The 19,871-nt window shown below is 53.0% G+C and overlaps 7 protein-coding genes across 7 annotated transcripts; 5 read left to right on the forward strand and 2 right to left on the reverse strand.

Moving 5' to 3' along the window:
• Positions 1-50: 50 nt before the first annotated feature.
• BO86DRAFT_419886 (chromatin-binding exonuclease XRN1) lies at positions 51-2,792 on the forward strand (the record flags this gene model as incomplete). The annotated part of the gene is made up of 2 exons (XM_025675161.1): positions 51-1,505; positions 2,607-2,792. The coding sequence occupies 2 exons, from the start codon at positions 51-53 to the stop codon at positions 2,790-2,792; spliced, it is 1,641 nt and encodes a 546-aa protein (XP_025526468.1).
• A 1,984-nt stretch (positions 2,793-4,776) lies between these two features.
• BO86DRAFT_364507 (snoRNA-binding rRNA-processing protein PWP2) lies at positions 4,777-7,964 on the reverse strand. The gene is made up of 5 exons (XM_025670011.1): positions 7,902-7,964; positions 7,700-7,812; positions 7,142-7,637; positions 6,845-7,092; positions 4,777-6,795 (listed from the first exon to the last, which is right to left on the reverse strand). The coding sequence occupies exons 1-5, from the start codon at positions 7,917-7,919 to the stop codon at positions 4,962-4,964; spliced, it is 2,709 nt and encodes a 902-aa protein (XP_025526469.1). The 5' UTR covers positions 7,920-7,964; the 3' UTR covers positions 4,777-4,961.
• Positions 7,965-8,412: 448 nt separating this feature from the next.
• aspC (septin CDC12) lies at positions 8,413-10,308 on the forward strand. Its single transcript, XM_025666041.1, has 7 exons — positions 8,413-8,556; positions 8,630-8,643; positions 8,697-8,739; positions 8,799-8,961; positions 9,023-9,333; positions 9,392-9,900; positions 9,953-10,308. The coding sequence occupies exons 1-7, from the start codon at positions 8,515-8,517 to the stop codon at positions 10,020-10,022; spliced, it is 1,152 nt and encodes a 383-aa protein (XP_025526470.1). The 5' UTR covers positions 8,413-8,514; the 3' UTR covers positions 10,023-10,308.
• Positions 10,309-10,542: 234 nt separating this feature from the next.
• On the forward strand, positions 10,543-11,847 carry BO86DRAFT_419889 (WD40 repeat domain-containing protein; the record flags this gene model as incomplete). The annotated part of the gene is made up of 4 exons (XM_025675162.1): positions 10,543-10,597; positions 10,650-10,988; positions 11,046-11,687; positions 11,825-11,847. 4 exons carry the CDS (start codon positions 10,543-10,545, stop codon positions 11,845-11,847), a joined length of 1,059 nt encoding a protein of 352 aa, XP_025526471.1.
• Positions 11,848-13,880: 2,033 nt separating this feature from the next.
• BO86DRAFT_123912 (uncharacterized protein) lies at positions 13,881-14,425 on the forward strand. The gene has a single exon (XM_025666042.1). It carries the CDS (start codon positions 13,971-13,973, stop codon positions 14,319-14,321), a length of 351 nt encoding a protein of 116 aa, XP_025526472.1. The 5' UTR covers positions 13,881-13,970; the 3' UTR covers positions 14,322-14,425.
• Positions 14,426-16,238, reverse strand: BO86DRAFT_123985 (ACT domain-containing protein). Its single transcript, XM_025666043.1, has 3 exons — positions 16,083-16,238; positions 15,563-15,954; positions 14,426-15,508 (listed from the first exon to the last, which is right to left on the reverse strand). Exons 1-3 carry the CDS (start codon positions 16,125-16,127, stop codon positions 14,530-14,532), a joined length of 1,416 nt encoding a protein of 471 aa, XP_025526473.1. The 5' UTR covers positions 16,128-16,238; the 3' UTR covers positions 14,426-14,529.
• Positions 16,239-16,848: 610 nt separating this feature from the next.
• On the forward strand, positions 16,849-17,959 carry BO86DRAFT_124245 (uncharacterized protein). Its single transcript, XM_025666046.1, has 3 exons — positions 16,849-17,218; positions 17,362-17,789; positions 17,839-17,959. Exons 1-2 carry the CDS (start codon positions 17,108-17,110, stop codon positions 17,770-17,772), a joined length of 522 nt encoding a protein of 173 aa, XP_025526474.1. The 5' UTR covers positions 16,849-17,107; the 3' UTR covers positions 17,773-17,789; positions 17,839-17,959.
• The last annotated feature ends 1,912 nt before the right edge of the window (positions 17,960-19,871 follow it).

Raw genomic sequence — 19,871 nt, forward strand, 5'->3', positions numbered from 1 at the left:
TGGGATTCCATGGAGTCTGTGTGTTCCAGCAGGAAAGCCGCAATGAGAGCATGGTTATCACTGTGCTTGATCCTGGAAGCAGGTCGAGCGCGGAGCTAGCCAAACAGAAGCTCGGAAAGCGGGTTCATGTTGGTTATCCGTTCCTGCAAGAAGCGCTTGTCATTCGTGTGTCGGATGAGCTTTTTGATTATCTTCTCCCAGATGGGGAGCAGCACGTGGTCGCTATTCCTCACACCCCGGCTCAGATCGAGCAATGGAAGAAGAAGGCCGACAAAATTGAAGGAACGTATAGCAAGAGACTTGGTACTATCATTGGCCCGGTTGAGTCCATGGTACACGTGCAGCTACTGAAGGGCCTGATCAAGACCGATCAAGGTGCTACGGTTAAAGAGTTCGGCGAGATCAGTGGACAGGAAACCGACTACGCCTTGCAGTTAATTGTGGACGATGTGATCAACCCCGACGAACGGTTCATCGAGAGAGACGCTCTGCCCATTGAGAAGGAATTTCCTGAGGGTTCTCGGGCATTCTTCCTAGGAGAATTCAACTACGGACGTCCGGTGCATGTCACTGGACACGAAGACGGCAAAGTCAGCGGCATGATCGCCGCGGTCAAAGGTCGGGAGCCCGAGTTCGGACGCGATCGTGCCAAGAATGCCGAGCGACTCTGCCCTTACATGCCTTCTTATGCCATCGCTCGCAGCCTGCGCTTGAACCCCCTCGTTTTGGCTAAGATCACATCTTCGTTCTCCGTCGATATTGAGGGCCAGCGAGTCAACCTGGGTCTGAACCTCAAATTTGAGGCGCGCAAGCAGAAGGTACTTGGTTATTCGCGCCGTGGCGATTCGGGATGGGAGTTCAGCCAGAAAACTGTCGACTTGCTGGTACAGTATATGACCAAATTTCCCGAGTTCATCGCAGGGATCCAAAGGAATCCTCAAAATGATCGGTACACGCCCACCGATTTCTATCCCGAAGAGGTCGCTTTGCTCAAGATGCAAGAGATCCGGGACTGGCTCAAATCGATCGAAGCCAAAAATTTCGAGCGCGTTCCCCTGGAGGCTGAACAGCTGGATTCCGATGTTGTCAAGTTGATCGAGCAGGATGCTGATCAGCTTGTCCGGAGCCAACCGCAGATGCAGCCCAAGAAGATCCGCGGCGTCCCTCGAAGCGCCCTTCTGCGGCCATCCGACGTCGAGCAGCGACTCCAAAATCAAACATTCAAGCTTGGCGATCGGGTAGTCTATGCACAGGATTCGGGCAAGGTGCCTATCGCTACTCGAGGAACTGTTGTGGGCCTCACCCGGACCTCCCGGGCCGTCTTGCTGGATGTTGTCTTCGACGTCTCGTTCATGAGCGGCACGACGCTGGGTGACCGCTGCTCCCCTTTCCGCGGCCAGACCGTGCTCGCATCATCCGTCCTTAATGTCTCCTACCGACAGCTCCTCGCCACGACTCGTGCAGGCGACGCACAACAACAACAGACCCAATCGACTCCGTTGACTGTTGGTGCCTACGGTGCCCCTACTGGTCCCGCCGGACAGGGCCAGCTGAGAGAAGCTGCCGCCCCCGCGCCGCTGGGCAACTCGTACCGTGGCGCACTGACGGGATTGGCTGGTCGTGGCCGAGGCGGCCGGGGCGCATCTAACGGCGTGGGCGCTCAGACGACCCTGCCTTTCCGCCCTCAGTCCAACGGCAACCAGACCGCCGATGGCGCAATTCGCGGTGGTCGGGGCCGAGGGGGAGGCCGTGGCGGTGCCGGTCGCGGAGGAGCGGGCCGCACCCGTGGCGGATATCATACGGTCGACAACAGTGACCCCGAAGCCGGAGTCATGAAGATCAACCCGAACTTCCGGCCCAAGAACTACTCCCAGGTTCCGCCGCCGCAAACACTGAATCAGCGTGGCCGTGGCCGTGGAGGTGGCCGTGGTGGTAGTGGTGGAGATCGAGGTGGTAATGGATTCCGGGGTCGTGGTCGTGGGCGAGGAGCCGCGACTGTTGTTGAGGGGAATTAGAGCCGGTGGGTGGCTTGTAAATTTTTGTGGGGAAGGCAAAGGAGTCTTGTAAGCGATAGGGATATCCCACTTGTATATCTGGGACATGTATTCTTGGTACAGATACTATGTTTTGCGGCCAGAAGTTGGATCTCCCAATGATACATAGCTTCGCATTCCCCGAATGTGGTGTGTTTGAATACGTAGTCCTATCTGTCAGGTGTAAATCTTGCTGAAATAGTAAAATGCGTTGTTGTGGCGCCTTCTTGCAAATATTCTCGAGTAGAGTACAACATGCTTCCAAGCATGAACAACGTAGACATCGACTTGCCCATGCCCAGCCGAACGTCAGCCCTGACCACATCCCACCCACCCCTCTTAATTCGATGATACAATCTCCCTTCACCTCAACACACCCACTCCACCACAAATCACTACGATGACAACGTGCATCAAGCCCTCCATATCCCCAACCCCACTCGCCCCCTCCTTCCAACACTCCTCAATAAAACCCACGATTGTCTCTAGCACCCCCCAAACACCGCCTCACAACACAACCCCCTCAATTTCCCCTCCCCCTCTCCCTAACCAACACCCTCACCCCGGGATTAGGAAACACCAACTCCCCCGCCCCCAAATTCCCAAGCCTACGTCTCTTCTCCCCCGGAAACAGCCGCAGATCGTACTGCACCAGCAGCCGGCCCAGTGCCACGGCCGCCAGGCGCGCCGCGAGGTGTCGACCGGGACACACCGCTCCGCGACCTCCCTCTCCTCCTCCCCAGCCGAAGTGCAAATTGACCGGGCTGGTGTCCGCCAAGCCGGTGTCGAAGGCGACGGCCTTGCGGAGGCGCGGGTCGATCGTGTCGGGCCGTAAGAGCGGGAGGACCTCTAACGGGTCCCGGGTCCACCGGAAGGCGTCGAAGCGCTCCGCGTGCGGGATTATGGTGGCGTCTCGGGAGAGCGGGCCCGCTGGGAAGGTTATTTGGGTGGTGGCGGGGAGGGTTAAGGGGAGGGGGTGTCGGGTTTTGGTGGTCGTGGTGGTGAAGGTGTGGGGTTTTAGAAGGGTGTAGCGGGGGTTTACTGTTTCCAAGAGGGGTAGGGGGGGGTTAGTTAGTTGGGTGGTTTGGGGGGTATGGGGGTGAGGTGTGGGTTTAGGTCAGGGAGTTTGTAGGGGTGCGGACTTACGTTCGCTCAGCGGATTCCATCGCAGGACCTCGCGCAGGAAACTGTCCATGAGGCTCTGGTAGGGACGGGTGATCAGGCCGAATTCGTCGTCGTGCTCGATGAGCGATAGGATTTCTTCGGTCTCTGTGCGCAGTGGACCGATTGTCTGGCTCTGGCCCTGGGTGAGAGCGTCGTAGACGGCGTGCGTGACCAGGTTGGTGATCGGGTGGACGATCGAGAGTGTGATGGTCGACATCAGCGCTTTGGCGATGTTGGCGGGCTCCCGGTCGAAGTTGGTCGTCGCTGTGTCCAGCATCCTCTGCATGAGGTCCTGGGGCTTTCGGTATGCGCCGTCGTGGACTTCCTTGTGTTGGCGCGACTGGATTGTGGGCATGAGCAGCTCGGTCTGGGCCCAGCGGGCTCTTGCGCGGGCCCGGCGTAGGCTGGGGAGAAGGCGTGCGACGAGGGGTCGTAGGACCTGGGGCACGGAACGCAGGAGGATGATGGTTGTCAGGATGTCGCTGGTGTAGCTGGGGACTATTTCGAGCCAGAGCTCGTTCAGGTAGAGCTCTTCGCCGACGGTGAAGCGGGCGGTGGCGCGGCTGATGAGCTTGAGGACTAGTTTGTAGAGGTTGATGGGCGTCCATTTGTCTGGGCTGGTGTGTTAGGTTAAGGCTGTGATGGAGGTGAGTGAGGTAGAGGTGTTTGTGATGGAGGTGAGTAAGGTGAAGTTGGATGGGAGGCTCGGGCATACGTACGCCGACATCTTGGGACTTCGACGTAGAGCGCCTTGTGAAATTCATCGTTGAATTGCATAGTAATGTGCTCTGTTATGCAAGTAAGATTGCCGGTCAACCTCCGGTGTCGATATAGAAAATCGAGTAGACGTACGAAGATTCTGCTGGCTCATCTCGGCGACTGCACGAGATACATTTGTACTCCCTCTGACTACGTCAGTGTACTCGCTGAGGAGATTCTGAAGACAGAGGGATATGATCAGCAGTCAAACCATCACAATCTCTCGTATGGTTCAGCTCACCTTATGCCGTGCTCTGGCAGCGCTCAGCGTGGTTATGGGCAACTGTTCGATCTCCCATAGATACTCGAGCGGCAAAACAACCAAGTCACCGTCCGTGGTAAGGAGCCGGAATGCACGATCCTTGTACTGGAAAAAATCCAAAATATGTCAGTGTGGATTGTTGAGTATATGATGACGGCAACATGGAGTACCTTTCTGTAACCTTGAGCGATTTGATCGCGTCCGTAAAAGTAGAACACGATTCGGTTGATAGTGTCGGGGAGAAACCATCTGTATCGGACTGTGGGCAGTCTTGCGAGTTCATCATACAAAGGAGCGATGGCAAAGCGATGGAAGAAGAAGCAGACAATGAGCGTGGTTGGTAAGACAGGGAAGGTCTTCAACGCAGCCAGGTAGAGATAGACGTAAAGGTCACGCAGAAAAGACATGGTGGATGATGTACGGCCTGTGGTGGATGGAAGAGTACCAGGAAGTGAAATGGTGGAGGAAGAAAGAAATGCAAAGAGCAACTAAATGCTCATCTGAAGCACACCGGATACATTCACTGCAAACGTCCCAAAATAATTCTGAAAGTTTATTATTCGGTGTATATGTACTACATATCCTATAAACACAGCATCAAGACTCCTGAACTTTTTGCTGTCCTCTTTCTCTTTCCAAATATACCACAGATTCAACGCCAGGAGCACATGCGAAGCCAAACAGATGACCGGAGGGGAACAAGAACGACAGGAGTATCAAGGTACAAAAACAGTGACATGCAATCATTCAAGGCCCATCCATTCCCCATCAGCCTCCTCCGCTGCTTCTTCCATGGCCTCGTCCTCGCCATTGGTAGCCTCAGCATCACCATTAAGGGCAGCGAGAACAAGACTGGGTTGCTTCTTGCCTGCAAGCACCGGTTTCGCCAGGAGGAAGTTGAGATCATAGATGTTCTTGTCGGTGAGTCTCTTCAGGCTGTTATGAATCTCATCGATGACACGTTGCACGGCACGAAGCTCTGGGGCGAATGTGCCCGCATTCTCCTTGAAATAGCGGCCATGGGCACTGAAAAGAGACTCAATCCACAGCAAGTTGAACTCTAAATGCGGAGTTTCTTCGGCAGCATGGGCGACAAAGCGAAGGAGGCGAGGGAGATAGACTGTTGGCACAGCACGCACAACATGGGGAATATCGCCTGGAGGGATGGCTTCATGAACTGCCCGAATGAGCTTCTTCTCATTTAGACGGAATGCCATGATGAACGCCTTGAGGAATGTGTTGTCATCATCCGTTTGGCCGGTTGTTGCGGCCTGCTTGGCGGCCTGAAGGGTCTCCAAAATGCTAGACGGGGTGATCGAGATATCAAGATCATAAGGATCGAACACCACATCGCTATCCAAACTATAGATAAGGAGACCTTCCGTGGAGGCTGCACAGAACGAACGGCCAGCCGGTGAAAAGTCGACTCCTGTGACTCGGACCTCCGGTCTGACTTTCCGAGATCCGGGGTCACCACGCTTCGCACCAGGGAGGCTGCGATCGATGCGGTCCTCAACATCTGAAGCCTCACCTGCCTCATCGATAAGTTCGCGAGGGCCAGCCTCCGTCATATTGCGGCTATTGAGGATTTCCTGAGTGCCCTCGAGCGAGGTGTTGACCGACACAGTATATTTCTTCACCATCGAGCCTGTTGCGACATCATACAGACAGATGTACTTGCTGCTTCCGGCGGCCAGAATACAACTACCGTCCGCGCTGTACTTGATGCAGCGGAAGGACTTAGTTCCTGCAGCGTTTGCGGCAGTCTGTCGGTCACTGGTCTTCCGTCCTCCTGAGACATCACGACGGCCATCAACACCGCCAATCTGTACAGCATCATTGACAGACCAGAATGTCAACTGGCCATCCAAACTCGACGCAGCAACCTGCTTGCCATCGGGTCTGAAAGCGACATCCAACACATCAGCCTGTAGTTGCAAGGGCTCACTCGTCTGCGTCCGGCCGAAAATGCTCCAGATGCGGACAGTGTGATCCCAACTACCACTCACCAAGTGGTTACCGTCAGCTGCAAATGAGAGGGCCGAAACAGGACCCTCGTGGCCGGCAAGTTGGTCGAGCAGTTGTCCCGTTTGCACGGACCAGACATGAATGTCGAATGAGTCCGGAGAGCCAGCGCAAACAACCTCACCACTTGGGTCAACTGCGAGTGAGGAGAAAGACAACCGAGTCGGAGCAGTGAATGTCCGGAAGTTTCGGTAGCGGATAAGATCCCAGGCTCTGACAGAGCCGTCCAATGACGCTGTAAAAAGAACATTTCCCTTCTTGGAGAACTCGCATGCCGTGACTCCGCTTGTGTGTTCCGTGAAGGTCACAATGCAGAAACCAGATTTGACATCCCAGACCTTGATCTTTCCGTCATCTGCTGCAGTCACAACTCTTTGGCCGTCGGGAGAATATGTCAGAGTGTTCATAGAGTCGAGGTGGCCTTGTTGCTTCAAGATGTACGATTCGGATTGCCATTCCCACACCAATAGTTGTCCATGCTTGGAGGAGCCAAATGCCAACCACTCGCCCGATTTGTTGATTGTCACGCAGTCGATGTTGCTTTGAGAAACACTGCACTGACGTTAGTCTTGTCCGATAGAGTCTAGGCGCATATGCATACCTCAATTGGTGAATTTGATTGAACTCCGGCATGTCATAAAGCCCGAACAACCCGTTAGAGAACCCAACAACCAGAAGATTCGTGGGCGCATGGAAAGCAGCGCAGTTGACTTTAGCGTCATTCTGCATGAAGAAATCCTTCTTGACGATCCTCCATCGGGCATCCGCAATATCTTCCATAGTCTCCGGATCCTTCTTTGTAACATATTCCCATCGGAAGACGGCACCGTCGGAACTGATGGTGTAAATCTACCCATGCTTAGCGCACATTCAAGAGCGAGATAATTTCCAAACTTACAGATTCTTGGTCGGCGGAGAAATAAGCGGCTTTCACTCCCTGACGATGGCCAGCCAGCGTTGTGGGCTCAAAGCCCTCTTCCGGATCCAAGCTCCATATCCGCGCGGTCAAATCCTTGGAGGCTGTGATCAGGAAGCGGGAGTCGCTCGACCACTCGAGATGTTGGACCACATCAAAATGCCCGGCGAGATCGCGGTGTAGGACAAAAGGTGCAAACTCAATCTCTCCATTGTTGTCGGTACCAGGCGTAGTCGGGGTGTTCCAGAACTGCAGCCGTCTTCCTACACCCACAGCGAAAAAGCGACCGGATGGGGCGAACTTAAGGGCGGAGACACGGCCTTTGAAAGAGAAGTGGTGGATGACAATTCGGCGCAAGAAGTTGGTCAGGATGGCGCGGCCATTCTCGTCAATAGTCAAGAGAAGTTTTCCATTCGGGGAGAGCGCCAGATGATCGATGTTGGTGCGATGCGCGAAGGGAAGTGTATAAGAAGTGTTGCTTCACAAGGAAGATAGTATTAGTATTAAATGCCGACGTTCTCAAAGCGCGGAAGCACATACTGTACTAAGTCGAAGACCGAGACCTGGTTTCCCACCGGAGAGAGCAGAGAGTTGCCATCGGGTGTGAAGAGCAGATTACCTTTGCGATAAACCGTCCCCAGTAGGTTGGAAAACTAGATATAGCTGTCAGTTCCAATGCTCCACCTATCTTTGCTGCTTTTTGTCTTCGCAGAAATAGCAATCGCAAGAGCAATAAACCGACCTTAAAATCCGTCTTCATTGTCGCCGACCGGATCCGTTCGCACCGCAGCAAGCCTTCCTCTAGTCTTCAATTCATCGGTCGATCTTCAAAAAAATCGGCCTGCCCAAAACGGACGATAAGGAACGGATCGACGGTTCCTCCGACCCCGAGCGCATTAGTCTTCAATAGTGCTAGCGCCATCCGGGGCCTTAGTCTGACTGGCTAGACCCAATAAGGTATTTAACAGCCTGAGGCGTTTACCGTTCCCCTTCTTCCCCCTCAATTACTGCAGTCACGCTCGCTTGTTTGCATTCTGTTTGCTCGGGGGGCGGATTCAGGGGCAGCAACCAGTCGAAGAAGGCACGACTTCCCGATCTATCATCCCATTCCATCCCCAAAGACTCCCTCGCTCTCTCTTTCTTCCTCTAACTCTTCTCCCCCCCGACGGTCGTTGTCTCATCCTATTTCTACTCCGCGTCTCGTCGTCTGTCCTCTCGTTTAATTCTTCTCTCTCTTCTACCCCGTTGGCCCCATCGCCCCATTCGTCCTAGGCCAGCGCTGTCCTTCTCCCGCCATCCTCTATTTACTTCGTCTGGTACCGCTTCAATAAGTTCCAGCTCAACCCCTTACCATCATGTCTTCTACCGAAACCGCCTCCCCCATTGGCATTGCCAACGTATGTATTACGATAAGCAAACATTGTCTCTTGATCTGAAAATAACATGAAACTGACAATACGATATGAATAGCTTCCCAACCAGCGGTATGCCATGCGAAACAATGCCAGCCACGACCGGTACTAACGAAGATGTCCAGACACAAGATCGTTGCTAAGCGTGGTGCTGCTTTCACGATTATGGTTGGTTAACCATGAACCCGGAATCCCATAGCAGGACCAAGCTCATTAGATGAATATAGGTTGCTGGAGAATCTGGCTTGGGAAAGACCACCTTCATCAACACTTTGTTCTCCACAACTATCAAGAACTACGCCGATCACAAGCGCCGTCATCAGAAGCAGGTCGACCGAACTGTTGAGATTGAGATCACCAAGGCGGAGCTTGAGGAGAAGTTCTTCAAAGGTTGATAGCGGATATTCCTGGCACTCCCAGACAATGGCTAATGCTCCGGTGCTCGCTGTAGTTCGCCTGACTGTTATTGATACCCCCGGCTTCGGAGACTATGTCAACAACCGCGACTCCTGGCAACCAATCATTGAATTCCTCGACGACCAGCATGAATCCTACATGCTGCAAGAGCAGCAGCCCCGCCGCTCCGATAAGATTGATATGCGTGTGCACGCTTGCTTGTACTTCATCCGCCCTACTGGACACACCCTGAAGCCTTTGGACATTGAGGTCATGAAGCGCCTCAGCTCCCGTGTCAACCTCATCCCCGTCATCGCCAAGGCCGATACCCTGAGCCCTACCGACTTGGCCCGTTACAAGCAGAGAGTGAGCAACCCGCATGGAGTCTACTAAGGACAAGCATTGACGTTTGTGACTTTTATAGATCCGTGCCGTCATCGAGGCCCAAGGTATCAAGATCTACACTCCCCCGATCGAGGAAGACGACGAGCACGCCGCTACCCATGCGCGCAGCCTCATGGCCGCCATGCCCTTCGCAGTTATCGGATCGGAGAAGGACGTCAAGACCAGCGACAACCGCGTTGTCAAGGGTCGCCAATACGCTTGGGGTGTTGCCGAAGTTGAGAACGAGGATCACTGCGACTTCAAGAAGCTGCGCTCGATCCTAATCCGCACTCACATGCTGGACCTTATTCACACTACCGAAGAACAACACTACGAAGCGTACCGTGCGCAACAGATGGAAACTCGCAAGTTCGGCGAGGCTCGCCCCAGAAAGCTCGACAACCCCAAGTTCAAGGAAGAGGAAGAGAATCTGCGCAAGCGTTTCACCGAGCAGGTCAAGGTTGAGGAACAGCGATTCCGCCAGTGGGAGCAGAAGCTTATTTCGGAGAGAGACCGTCTCAACAAGGACTTGGAGGCTACACACGCTGCGTATGTCTTGCACACCTCACATTCGGAGTCTCGTTATGCTGACCGATCGCAGTATCAAATCTCTCGAGCAGGAGATCGAGTCACTGCAGGGCTCTTCCACTCGGAGCCACGGACGTCGTTGAGATACTTCAGGACTGGCTTCGACTGTGAATCGGGCGGAAGGAAAAGCAGACGAACTGTGACCTCTACGCGACTAATATCTTTACATCTGACTACCCCTTCAACTCTCTTCTTTTCATGTTGATTTTCGGATTTTTTTGTGCTCAGGGGGACTACACGTCTCGAGCCGTGACGCCCAACACGGACCGGTTTGTTCGTTCTTCTGATTTTCCTTCTGGTAACTAGCGATGGTTTGACTACATCTTCGATAATAACCCACTTGTACTTCGTAGCATGTCAATACAGATTTAATTAGTGCGTGGGAGTTTTTGGTGGACTGAATGGTGGACCCAAATAGAATGTTGCAGCGGCCGGAAATGCGGAGTAAGGCCGTCGTCCGCCGGCGGTGAGCCGCAGCTCCATCTTTCCCCAATCTTTATGCCGCCCGGTTTCTTTTCCCTGCATCCCCGCACATAGCGCGATCTCTTGAGCAGTTAGACTAGGTTGAAAGTCGTCTGGTAATTCTTCAATCTCGTTTCTCCAATGTCGAGCAAACGGTTTCCTACGCAGTTAGTCCACACACTCAAGACGCACAATGGTGAGGCTTGTCCTGCATCGCGACAGCTTCGAACCGCCTCTGACGTATACAGGACCCGTCAACGCGGTGACATTTTCTAGTTATCCCGGAACCTACGTGCTCACCGGCTCGAGCGATCGTGCTGTGCACCTCTCGCGGGCCATCCCTACTAGCAGCAATGGCACCGTGATCGAAACGACCTCTCCAATCCAGCGATACGAAGCGCACGGTTACTCGGTGCTCGACGTTGCCGTCGCCGCCGATAATGCGCGGTTCGCAAGCGTTGGCGGAGACAGACAAGTGTTCTTGTGGGATGTCGAGCAAGGAGGGACCATCCGACGCTGGAGTGGACACAATGCGCGAGTGGAAGCGGTTCAGTTCGCTGGCGACGGCGATTCGGTCGTGGTGTCTGGTATGTTTTTTATTTTATCTTTTAGGAGTCGCGATCAACTAAGACAGCCCACCATAGGTAGCGCGGACACGACGATCAACCTGTGGGATTGCAAGTCCAACTCGCACAAGCCGATCCAGACGCTGCCGGAAGCGCGGGATACCGTGTCCTCGCTGCACGTGCACATGTCCACGTACTCCATCGCCAGCGGCAGCTACGACGGCCGGCTGCGCGTCTACGATATCCGCATGGGCCGGACCACGGTCGATGTCCTGGCGCATCCGGTCACGAGCGTGCGCTGCTCGGCGGACGGGCACGCCGTGCTGGCGTCGACGCTGGACGGGCGGATCCGCATGCTCGATCGCAGTGACGGGAAACTCCTGCAGGCGTTCGGTGGCGGGGGCGAGAAGGAGAATGCTAGAAGAGAAGGAGAGGAGAGGAGCAGTTTCATGCTGGGGCAGCCGGGGTCCCTTGTTTACCGGAATCGCGAGCTGCGGATTCGATCCGTCTTCGCCAGGGCGGATGCGGTTGTTCTGAGCGGTGGGGAAGCGGAGACGGTGAGCGGTAATAGCGCTGCGGGGGGTCAGGCAGCCGTGTTCGCTTGGGATGTGCTCAGCGGAGAGGTTCTTGCGGCTGTTCCTGCTGGTCAGGGGGTGAAGGCTGTTAGTGCCGTGGCGTGGAACGAGAAGGGGGGTTGTTGGGCCGGGGGGTGCTCGGATGGTATGTTGCCTTTCCCTCTCTATCTTCTCTTTTGTCCAAGAAACTTTTCTGTCGGCTATTCTATGCCCTCTATCTCGTGCTTTTCGAGAAACACCCCCGAATTCTGTGGGATTCTTCCTCACTAATCGTTATCACAGGCACCGTCAAAGTCTATCGCTAGCCCCGGGAAAATCAAAACGGCGGTGGGTGAGATTTGAGCTGAGCTGAGGAGGTCATGGCATGAAACCCAGCCATCGGGACCAATCAATCTTTCCAGTCCATCTCCAACTGCTTCTGCGCTTTGACAGCTTGGCTGCTTACCCTTGCTCGTATTTCACTCTAACCACGAGAACCGACTGGCTACCGTGCCTTGGGATTTGGCTCAACGCCATCAGACGCCCACGTGTGCGTTGTTTTTTTTTTTTTTTTTCTTCGAGGGTCTTATCGAGATTGAGAACGACACTAAGGTGTCAGCCTCATATACCCTTGCCTAGCCTGATTCAATGCCGCGGACAGCCGACAGTGACGTGACGTGACGAGAGGACAAAATCACACAGCCACCTGCTGCTTCGGCTGAAAGCTCTGGGACCATACTCGAAAAGAATCACACCTCAATCACGCAACATACTTGTTTACCTACTATATCACCTTCTCGAATCACAGCAACCCGCAGCTCGCCGCCGGGTGGCCTTACTTATCCGCTCGAGGCCGAGGGGGGAGGGGGAGGGAGGAGGGCTGTTGCCCAGTTGGGTACTTGGTCACAGTCACTGCACCTCACCACCTAGTACCCTAGGTACAACTTACCACAATTCTAGAACCAAGAAACCCCAACATCCAGCAGCACAAACTTCACCGAAGATATCCGATTTAAACCACCATCACCTCTACATTTCGCCCCTCCAACCGCCGTCCAATCGGCCACCCCCTGGAGGCCATTCTCCGCCGTCCCACGCCTCTGCCGATCGACCTGCTGGAAAGGAAAACGGCCCTTAATCGTTGCTCTTATATAGAAAGCATTAGAAGCGACGCCGCATCATCCAGTGGATGGAACCGTGAACCTACCGATCCCGCGGGCTCAGACCCAGCAGACCTAGGCTTCCGGTGATTAGGGCCGGGTTGGCACGGACTGAGCATATTTCCTCCTATAACTTACACTACACTACTATAGCTCACACTACACTAGTCACTATAGCTTACTCTACACTACGGAGATTACCACAGCACAGCACCGTCCTGTACAGTAGAGTTTATATTAGATTAGGTATCTTATAATCCACTACACTACACTACACTACCTATCTACAGAGTCTAGAAATTATGGTCCTCAATAATCGTAATCGCCCCCACCCACCATTGATCCCGAATCTAGAATCAATATCTAATTCAGTGCACGGGAGTGCACGGGAGTGTACAGTACAGTATACCGCACCATAAGTTATCCACTGTGTAATAACGACTGTACATACAGTATGAGGGTATTGTGATATCACATCTCGACTTACCCTACTTACTTACTCACCCTTTAGCTTAACCCAGTTCCCTGGCCCGGGTCCGGGTCCGGGTCCGGGCCCAGTCCTGCCAGGCGGTTGGATATCATATCCTATATGATCGGTCCAATACCTCCATGATCCATCTGGGGAAGGAATAGGGGGCGCCGGATTCGGAGGAAGAAAGTGGGACAGCCTCGCGAGAGGAGTATGCAGGGGCGGTGCGTTTGCATTTTGACTTATCGGTGTGGGATGAAGTTACGGAGGACCAGTGGGCCAGGCAACTGAGCTGGCGAAAACCTACTGCACTGTACTTTCTGTCTGGGTAAACCATCAAGGGTTCGGAGCCTACAGGAAAGGATGGAGTAGCTTACGGTCGAGGATGGAGTACAGTACGGGATGTTATACTTTACTGTGAACACTTCGGAAATGGAACGGACATAGAATGGTGAAGCAGGTTTGCTCCGTAGTTACGATGGAGGGAGGGAGGGAGGGAGGGAGGGAGGGAGGTGACGAGGGGGCAGACAGGCAAGAAGGCAAGGTCTCCGGAGGCGAGCGGGCTTCTTGCGTTGCCTCTTCTTGCCCCTGAGACTTGATTGTACAGTACACTTGGGATATACAATACACTGGTAGTGGCAACGGACATTGTCCCGCGGGCATGGCAGTGTGTTTGTTGCCTAGATACCAGTCACCTATTGAGTACACCCCGGCAAGAGAAGGAAAGGTTCCGGACCGATATTCAGTTCAATATGAAACAAATGGTATTCCACCACAGTTATCGGCTACTCCGTGATCTAACGGCCAGTCAATCCTTCCTATGCATGCACGGATCGCGGTATCAACATGGATCGAATCACCTCAGCGATGCCACCGACTAGCCACATGCTTGCTTAGTCTGCTATATCACCGTCAAGTACTGTCACAACAAAAAAAAAAAAAAAAGCTTATGGACAATCCGAATCCACTACCAGCCCAACAAGATCCCACGAAAATGTCCCACAATGATAGTAAACTAAATTCAGATGGCCGATGTAAATGCAATAATCCTGGAAGATTTGTTTTCAAGCACAAGAAACAATCAAACAACTTTTCTGGAGAGGTCATGCAGTGTAAACAACGTTTCCCAAACACCCAATTTCGCTTTGCCTGGCGTGGAGTAATTTTGTGAAAGAAGAAGAAAGGGGAGAAAAAAAAATGATATGGGAGTATGCAAATAGCGCCAGGAACACACAATGCAAGAAACGGCGAGGTCAATGCAACAATTTGGTATCTGGTCGCAAAGCAAAAAAAAACTTTGTAGTAAAAACACAGCAACAGAATTTTAGGGGGTGGAGGGATGTGTGAGCCCTTTCGTGTAAGGCAGCGAACGGCAAAAGCTAAATCTCGAGAGCCTCAATGGCGGCTTCGGGCTCGTGACTTTCCGCTTCCAAGGCATCCACGGCACGGTGCAACTCATGCTCACCAACCAGAATGGTGCCCGCGCGGGCGGTGCTGAGGAAGCTAATCTCCACGGCATCCATCGACAGGTCCATGTCGGGTTGCAAGCGATGGGTTGCAACGCTGGCGTCGACGCCAAGAGGTCGCACTGGTCCACCGGATCCCCAGCTGGAGGAGAGGAAAGGTTTGAAGGCGCTGTCCAGAGAGGTGCCCGAACCATTGTAGGAACGAGACAAGAAGGTGGATACATCGGTGTCCTCATCGTCGCGGGCATGAGTAGCATCGGCCAGTCGACTGGCAACGCCACAAACGATACCTGTCGCCTCAAGGGGCAGTTTGCGCAGATCCAGCATGATGGGAACTAATATCTCCTCCTTCGACCCGAGTAGAAGACTAGACTCGTCATCTTCGTCCGCAGTTGTGGAGTTTCCATGGGAGAACCGCGGAAGAAGCCGTTTCTCTAGAAGAAGAGATGCCGCGGGATCAGCAGCGGTCAAGGTAAGTGACAGAAACCGTGGTTTATCGACAATCAATGTAGTGGTGAGTGCCTCCCGGAGAATCTCAATGGAGCTGGTGTTGCTGCTGAATTGATGGTGGGCCGCGCAATGCACTAGACGGAGCGAGCGATCGACGGATGGAATAATGTGGTTCTTGCGTAGTGACGAGAAGGTGCGCACTTGTAGCTCGTCCAAAGATGAAGGAGGAGGCGTAGCCGGAGGGGAACTCAGACTACTTGCCGAACGAGAGGAAACAGGACTGAAGCAGCTACCGTACTGGGCCTGATTGTTGTTGATGAACGCCTCCGTTGATAGTTCAAACTGGAAGCCACGCTTCTCCAGCGTTTCGATCACTTGAGTCTTGCTGCGCAGAGGGACAATGATGTAATCCGAGAAGTAGGTCGAGATGAAGAAGATGGAGCTACATCATTCCAGTCAGTGGGCTGCCCAAAATCTCGAACCGATTGGTACGTACATTCCAGCCATAGCCAGTGGCCGGGTGAGTTCCAGGACCCGCTGGCCAGCTTCCAGACCCTCGCCGTACACCTGCATGGCAATGAAATCATCGTGGCTGATCGATAGGCGACTCTGGCTGGACGAATTGCTGCGAAGGAACTTATCGACCAACGGCGCGAAGTACTGATTGGCAAGCTGTCTTGGACACATGATTGAGCATTCCACCGGGGTGATAGAGAGGTTCAAGAATGCGGGCTGCGTATGTTTGAGCATGTCGGCACGGCCGAAATCCTGACCTTCCGTTCGAGCCTCAGCGATCGGAGACACCTCATGAAAGAGCACCTGCAGGATCGGGTTGAGGAAGAACGGGTAGAGATCCAGTGGAATATGCACCAGGGCCAGTCGATCTTCCTGTATTTCCACGATGGTGGTTAGTGAGACGAGCTTGAGCGGAGTAGATGCCATGATGTGTTGTCTGGATGGAAAGGGACATGGCAAGCAGGGTGTTCAGTTGGTGTAGAGGATAAGTCAAGGCTCACCATGAACTGGACCTGGGCAGAGATTAGAGACAGTGATTGCTCCATCTTGCTAGAATCTGTGGGCAGAGAAGGGCCGCAAAAGGCGTTAATTCACTGTAGTGACAGCCGATGACCCGGCAAAGTAGACAGTTAATTCAGGTCAAGGTAGTGTCGGCACGATCTAATACCAGTTAGAGGTAAGAAGCGCAAACAGGTAGTGTGGAAACTCACAGTATAGATCAATATTGATCAGTAGTGGATAGGAAAGTGATAGGAGGAGTGAAAGGATCGATGAGATTTCAGTAATAAAAAGGTAGACAGCCCAGTAATAAAGTATGTATGGAGCCACCAGGCTGCGGCTGTACAGTGCAGTGCAGTGTAGTGCAGTGTAGTGTAGTGCAGGCAAGGCAGATCAATCGCCCGGGCGATCACTTTAATCTGGGGGATTATGACGCCAGACGGAAGGTTGAGTCAGGATCCTTTGTTCGCTTTTTCTTTCTGTGCTTGAAAGACCTGAATAGTTCGTAGCCTCGATTGCTCATTGTTCTCCCACCCCTGGTTACGCCATTGTTTGAGCAGATGATATCAATTCAGGTGTAGCACGGAAGACGGGATTTAGTAGATCATCGATGCAGAAGGCAATTGAGGAGATTACGGCATGTAGGAGGAATTTGCGTCACCGTCGATTGGGTGGAGGGGAGGGGGGGGTGATTGTGGTCTTGTGAGAGGATCGAGGAGATTGAAGGTTAATTGAGGGTGAAGAAAAGAGGCAGAAGTCGAAGAAGAGGCAGATGAGGGGAAGCACCAAAAGAGGATTTGAGTTAATAGTTCAGTTCAGTTCAGTTGTTGCAGGAGGCAGAAGAGGAGAAGAGCTTAGTTGAGAAGTGGAAAGCAGGTGACTCGACCACCACCACCACCACCACCTCGTGGCTGGTGATGCGATGCAATTCGTCTGTTCCCTCCAACCACACTCACTTACTCACTCACTCACTTTTCTCTCTTCTCTCTTCTACTACGACACTGACTCAACTGACTCAATGTAATGGATGGATGGGTGGAGTCTGGACCAGTTCCTGTCCGGCTTTGAAAATGTGACACTGCGACCTGACCGTTTCAGCGACAGTTCCACAGCGGATATTCGGCTGGTTGTGACCAGAGTATGAAGTAGTAATCCAGATTCTTGCCCACAATATTTGAGTGTCCGTCAGTGACTGGTTGAGACAACAAGAAAGAAAAAGAAAAAGAGAAAAAAAGAAAAGGAAGAAAAATTAAGTTCACTGCTGATGATGACTGGCTGCAGAACAAGACAGAAAACCGACAAGAGACACACAGACACACACTCGCGTTTCTTCTACCAGTCCTGTACTGTATCAGGGTACTGTACCTCGTGCGATTCCTTCCCAAGCCAAGAACGAATCGAAAAAGAGATCTGAGAACGAGTGCAGACGAACTCTGGTTCTCTTATCCTTCTTCTTTTTTTTTTCTTGCGCTCACACAACCTCGACAACCACAAACCTTTTTACCTAATACTTCGAATCGAGTCATTCCAACGCCCTTTTCCGGCCTTTATCTCTGGTCTCCAGCTGCCAGGCTCCACCGGGACCCAGACTGCTTATCAGTAGAACCAGCAAATCCCTTTGGATGGCGCCCCCGCGCTAGGCGCTGGTCCCGACCGAAGTGTTGCCCCGTGCTCAACTGCTTGGGTGGATGATCGCTGGTTCTTAGCGGGTTAAGTTTGCTGCTCTCTTTTTGCTCTGGTTTGATGCTCATCAATCAGCGCGCGCGCGCACGGATCGATAAGCGGACGCCTCTGGTTTGGCCGCCAACGCCAACCCGCTTCTCACGGCGCAATCACCCTCTCTCCCTCCCATCCTGCGCAAACCTTAGACAGCACCACCTTCTTACCTTCTCGGCTCCCCCGCACTTTCCAGGGGCAAGGATGTTCTTGTGTGATGAACGTGTGGGAGGGAAAAAAGAAAGAAGCTGCTGGCTTACTAGTCAGGCACCACAGTCGCGCAAATCAGCCATCGATCCAGTCACACAGGGCCATCCTGCAGTGGAAATGTGGAGGAGTGGCGATTGCCAGGACAGTAGATTAGGGCGCTGAGATTTTTTTTTTCATCGTCGCCTTCAAGCCTCAGGTAATTTGTCGGCTTGTGGATTGCAGCTAGAAGTGAGGGGGTGGCACTGTAGGGATTACAGAAAGGACCGCTGAGGGAGCAAATTGAAGGAATTGTGGCACACACTGGCGTGTTAGTCTCGAGAAACGAGGAGCCAAGCGGGCAATTAGTATCTGGACTGTTGAGCGGATTGTGGAGCAGTAGCGTAGCTGTTGGACTTTTGACATTGACTTGCCTCTGAGCGATATACGCCAGCCAGTCGGAGATCCAATCAGAGAGCATTCAATTGTGAAATGCTTGACCCGACCACTGCATCGCATCGCAAGTTGAACGCAGTCCCAAACATCATCGCGTTTGCCTTCCGCTCCCGCTTACAACACTTGCACATGCCATGCAAGAAACTACAGTACATACATCCTCAAACTCAGTAGTTTTTACAATTCCGGACCCGAGCGACAGGCCATCTGTTCTATGTATACACAGTGCAAGTTATATCCAGATAGCCGTCATCGTTTCATCTCCATGCAAGTGTCAGTACAGAGTACAGTCGAGCGGACCAACCTTGATTCAATTTACCCGACAATTTTCCTCAAACCCAACTGACTTCCACTCCACGCCCTTAATAGTCTGGTCCCGGTATGCCTCCGCTTTCCGCTTTCCGATATCCATCCTTAACCCTGCGCTTGAAGCGCAGAGTCTAAATACTCTACCTTTCGCAAACCCCGGATAGAAATCAAGGCAAATAACCAAACTCCCCCCCCAATGACCAGAGCAGGAGACAACGACCACGATCTCCGCCGGCACAGCAGGATCTGCCTCCGGATGTGGTTGGTCGTCTGAAACTTCCATCACCCACCCACCAGCACCAGTCATTTCCTCCTCGACTAGGTACGGAGATGGAATAGTACTAGCCTGAGGGAGATAAGTAGCGAACCCTAGACTATCTTTCCCCCCCCTCCCTTCTCTAGGTAAGATATACCGGCCCATCCGGTAAGTTGTACTGTACTATGTAAGTGATAGTGATACCCAATGACCCAATGATCACCAAGTGATCGACCCGAGCAGAACACCGAACAATGGCCTGATATCTATCGGCCCCTCGTGCGCATGGATGCATGCAGATTTTGTGTACAGTACTGCAGTAGCTGGACGGACTTTGGTTACTAGGTTAGAGATACAGTACCGTAGTTATTTACTAAACTACAGTACAGTAGTTACTAATGCATCACCTTACTGACTAGCTCAGCTAGGCAGGAAGTAAATAACCCGGCCACAAGCCACACTCCCACTTCCTTCAGCTCAGCTAGTTACCCCGTATCCTCACATCACATCGCATCGCACCGCATCACATCCACCGCCCAGCCGAATACGAGACCAAAATAAGGAAGTAAGCCAAAGCTGGGGAGACCGGAACAAAAAGGCAACCTGCCCGCAGCACAGCAGTTCATGCGATCCTTCCACGCCACGCCTTTGTTCCCACCAACCAGAGCAACCAGATCTCAAGCCACGATGATAGACGAGGGGGGGTGGTAAGGGTGGTAAGGGTGGTAAGGGTGGTGTGGTGGTGTGGTGGTGTGGTGTGTGTGTGGCTTAGCTCTAGCTGGAGCTGTAGCGTAGCGTAGCTGTAGCACAGTCTGTAGCTTACAAGTTCCAGTTCGCAGAGCACACATCCCAAGTCGGCAGTTAGTAT

The sequence above is a fragment of the Aspergillus japonicus genome, assembly GCF_003184785.1.
Source record: "Aspergillus japonicus CBS 114.51 unplaced genomic scaffold BO86scaffold_33, whole genome shotgun sequence".
Taxonomy (NCBI): Eukaryota; Fungi; Ascomycota; class Eurotiomycetes; order Eurotiales; family Aspergillaceae; genus Aspergillus; species Aspergillus japonicus.

Coding starts and splice junctions, on each gene's coding strand:
- BO86DRAFT_364507 (XM_025670011.1), bottom strand. Junction 7,093..7,141: donor TCTCCGCCGACCAAGAATCT/GTAAGTTTGGAA, acceptor AAGCATGGGTAG/ATTTACACCATCAGTTCCGA. Junction 6,796..6,844: donor AATCAAATTCACCAATTGAG/GTATGCATATGC, acceptor ACGTCAGTGCAG/TGTTTCTCAAAGCAACATCG.
- aspC (XM_025666041.1), top strand. CDS start 8,515: ATGTCTTCTACCGAAACCGCCTCCCCCATTGGCATTGCCAAC. Junction 8,740..8,798: donor GTGCTGCTTTCACGATTATG/GTTGGTTAACCA, acceptor AGATGAATATAG/GTTGCTGGAGAATCTGGCTT. Junction 9,334..9,391: donor TGGCCCGTTACAAGCAGAGA/GTGAGCAACCCG, acceptor TGACTTTTATAG/ATCCGTGCCGTCATCGAGGC.
- BO86DRAFT_123912 (XM_025666042.1), top strand. CDS start 13,971: ATGCATGCACGGATCGCGGTATCAACATGGATCGAATCACCTCAGCGA.
- BO86DRAFT_123985 (XM_025666043.1), bottom strand. CDS start 16,127: ATGGAGCAATCACTGTCTCTAATCTCTGCCCAGGTCCAGTTCATG. Junction 15,955..16,082: donor CTGCCCAGGTCCAGTTCATG/GTGAGCCTTGAC, acceptor GTGGAAATACAG/GAAGATCGACTGGCCCTGGT. Junction 15,509..15,562: donor CCACTGGCTATGGCTGGAAT/GTACGTACCAAT, acceptor GGAATGATGTAG/CTCCATCTTCTTCATCTCGA.
- BO86DRAFT_124245 (XM_025666046.1), top strand. CDS start 17,108: ATGGATGGGTGGAGTCTGGACCAGTTCCTGTCCGGCTTTGAAAATGTG. Junction 17,219..17,361: donor TTCGGCTGGTTGTGACCAGA/GTATGAAGTAGT, acceptor GACTGGCTGCAG/AACAAGACAGAAAACCGACA.